General features: G+C 42.7%; 1 protein-coding gene across 1 annotated transcript; it reads right to left on the bottom strand.

The window, feature by feature from the left end:
- Positions 1-272: 272 nt before the first annotated feature.
- BJ212DRAFT_1478290 (uncharacterized protein) lies at positions 273-1,324 on the bottom strand (the record flags this gene model as incomplete). The annotated part of the gene is made up of 3 exons (XM_041339686.1): positions 273-764; positions 818-856; positions 956-1,324. 3 exons carry the CDS (start codon positions 1,322-1,324, stop codon positions 273-275), a joined length of 900 nt encoding a protein of 299 aa, XP_041195411.1.
- Positions 1,325-3,247: the final 1,923 nt, after the last annotated feature.

Consider the following 3,247-nt stretch of genomic DNA (forward strand, 5'->3'; position numbering starts at 1 on the left):
GTCTCCGTCAGCTTGTCCCCGTGTTTCTAGTTACTTTGTATATGTCTTTTAATCAAATGCTATTCTTTTTATTGTAACACCGTCTGAAATGCTTGATTTCCGCTTCGTGATTCAACATATTCTTTCTGAATTTCACTCTAATTGCTTGTGATATCAACTAATTATTGACAATTATACATTACTCTCGAGGGGGTAAAAAGTACTTCTATGCGCCATAACCTTCCTAAGGCTGATAATGTCTGATAATAGTCAGAAATTATCGACATTTATTGTTATTTAACATAATTTGTCGAGGGAGGGTTTTCCTGATGAAGTCTTGAAAGTCGTGGACTATTATCGCATTCCCAGTGGGCGGTTAGTGTCGGCTGTCGCGAACGTTGCAAAAGCGTCGTAGCGTCCTTTGTGCTCCGTCTTGAGTATCGTGAAGTGGTGTTGTTTGATAGCGTTGTGGAAACTGTCATTTCTTGATGTGCTGTATTACTCTCGTCGGCTTGTGGCCCGTGACTATGATGGGCTATCGTAACGGCCGTGGTTCTTGGCGTTTTAGTGAGTAGTAAAGCCGCGGTGGGCGAACGCAAGATGTTAGAGGTATCAGGACGTGCGTCGGCGAGGTAGGTGGTGGTAGCAGCTGGAATCGCAGGCACAATACGAGCCTTCATGGGTGGACCGGGCTGTCGCTGAAACGGTACTGACCAGTCCTGTTGGCGTGTTGCTGGATGGGGGAACGCGCGATGCTGTTGCATGTAGTATGTGACCACGGGGCTCTAACAAACTGCAATGAGCAGCACACTTGGTCCAGTGATGAATCGGTTCGTACCTTCTGCTGCTTCAGTTTATGTGGGCGGGACTTCTGAGGCTGATATTGAAGTGCTGTGAAAGGGGAAGTATAAGCAGCCGGCGGCGTGTTTCATGACCAGCATCAGGGGCTTTAGGCAGTGGCCCTGGTGTTTTGAACTAAGATCTCAGTGGGGCAGATGGCGCCCGGAATTTGTGGTCCAAAACGAGTGGGCCAGGAGGGAGCATTGTCAGCAATGAAAGTTTTGTCGATAGTCAGAGTTGGTGTGCTTGGGAGTATGGCATTAATGTGATATTTGAATCTATCATGGGGGGTCCTTTCATCATCAGATAACTCGACAAGGTCCAAAGCTTCCTTAGTGAAGACATCCTTCAAGTTGACAAAGTCATTGTTGGGGACTACGGAGGGACTGCTTTGGAAGAAGTTCATCGTCTTAAGTAAGGCATCAGTAAGCTGGGCGGATCCAGGAAGAGAATGTGTAAGTGTTGGCCAGAATTTGCCGACTGGGAAAAGCAGTGTGGGAATCATATTTCAGCTGGCCAAGCTGCTGAGCAGAGAGCAGTATGTTCAGCCCATGGGATTCTGACTTGGCTCAGTGCTCAGAGAGTAGAAATTATCATCAAAAGGGACTGTCATTCAGGCTGGTACTGACACTAGTGAAAGAGATACATGCTTAAGTAAGCAGCAAAAATGCGAACATAAGCTAAAGAAAGTGAGGGTAGGTAAAGGTAAGTAAAGTAAGTAAATCTAAGCCCAAGGAAAACTTGACTGTCACAGCGGCTGCAAGTTTGGCAGATGAAACAGACTGATAGTGTCAATAGTTGTTATGCTTTGGGGTAGGGCGGGTATGATCTGGAATACTTATACCTTGATGCAGTTTACAGTGGTATTGGGAATGTTCTCACCAGTGGAAGGTCATGGTGCACTGGTATCGTTGCTGATAATATTGAGGCTGCTTTGTCAGTGGCTAGAATGAGAATGATGGTAAACTCAATTGAAGCCAACACGATGGGGCTGGCGGAAACTTTCCCTAGTCTAGACTGAATGGAGAATGGCTCCAGTCAAAGTACAATGCAGAGATTAAGCCCACAACATGACTATAGGTGTGAGGTGACATAGATAGTAAGTCGTAGAAATCATAATGTTAAATGTATGGCGCATAGTTGGCGTTGTCTTAATAACTGAGGGTCTTATATAAATGTGTGTAAAATGTAATGACACCACAATTACACTAGGATAAGACTTCTTGCCAGTCCTCGATTAACACGGTCTATGACTTTTCTTCTTTTGTGGTAGATAATGTGTGAGTTCTTGGGAGGCTCACTAAACCAATCTATGTGATTAACTTAGCCAGAGCTTTTGTGTTATATCCCAACTTATAAACTTGTCTAGGATAAACTGTCTAGACACTGGAATGTGGTTCCTTGTTAAGATAATCCTCTGTAGAGACTATGGTCTCAAATACAAATATGTTGACCAAAGACTGGTTGGTCAAATAGGCACAAAGTGGTGAGAAACTGGTCTCACAAATGAACAGATTGACCAAAGCTCGTGTTGGTCAATATCAGATAACTAGGTGAGAAGCGGGTCTCACAAATGAACAGATTGACCAAAGCTCATGTTGGTCAATATCAGAAACTAGGTGAGAAGCTGGTCTCAAATAAACTAAGTTTCTATCATAAGAAACTTATGTAATCTCAAGGGAATGTCTTTTCCCTGCACTTGGTACTTCAAAGGGGCTTTCTTTGTAAGCAACAATCTTCACAGTGAGTAGCTCAAACTGAGATTCAAATGATTGCAAGTGGGAGATCCTATTTTTTTGGGGGGAGAATGGGCCCTCCTTATATACATTTTGTGTGGGAATATTATGTAAGTAAAAAAGCGGAGCAATGACATCAGAAGTGGAGCAGAATATTCCAGAAAGTGGAGCAGAACATTCCAGAATATTCCATAGGTGGAGTAATGACATCAGAGGTGAGTCATTGTGGAGCAGAACATTCCAGAACAAATGACATCATAACTTTCAACAGAATACTTGCAGGAGTATCTGTGGAGCCATATGACATCATTATGACATCATACCCTGTAGGTACAATTTTGTGAAGTATCTGATGGGTCAGAGCATCCCAATAGAAAAATAAATCAAGGAAATACTAGAGAAAACAACTCAGAAATAATAATACAATAACAAGACACAAAACACAGGCTTTTTAGATAGGTTTTTGTTAGGCTTTGAACTTTTCTCTATGGTTTTCTCTAGCCAAAGTGAATAAGCCAAAGGGAAGGCAATACCTTAACCTTCTTGCTTCACAATATCAACTAGGTCATTGTGTGATTCCCATCTCACAAATGACTTTTCTTCAAGATATAATAAATTCATGAATCACAGAGGGGAAACTGAACTATATGACCAAGGTTTGAAACCAAGGTATGGGTTGACTAGCCTGATGC

This window comes from Suillus subaureus, assembly GCF_016647635.1.
Source record: "Suillus subaureus strain MN1 chromosome Unknown BJ212scaffold_8, whole genome shotgun sequence".
NCBI classification, from domain to species: domain Eukaryota; kingdom Fungi; phylum Basidiomycota; class Agaricomycetes; order Boletales; family Suillaceae; genus Suillus; species Suillus subaureus.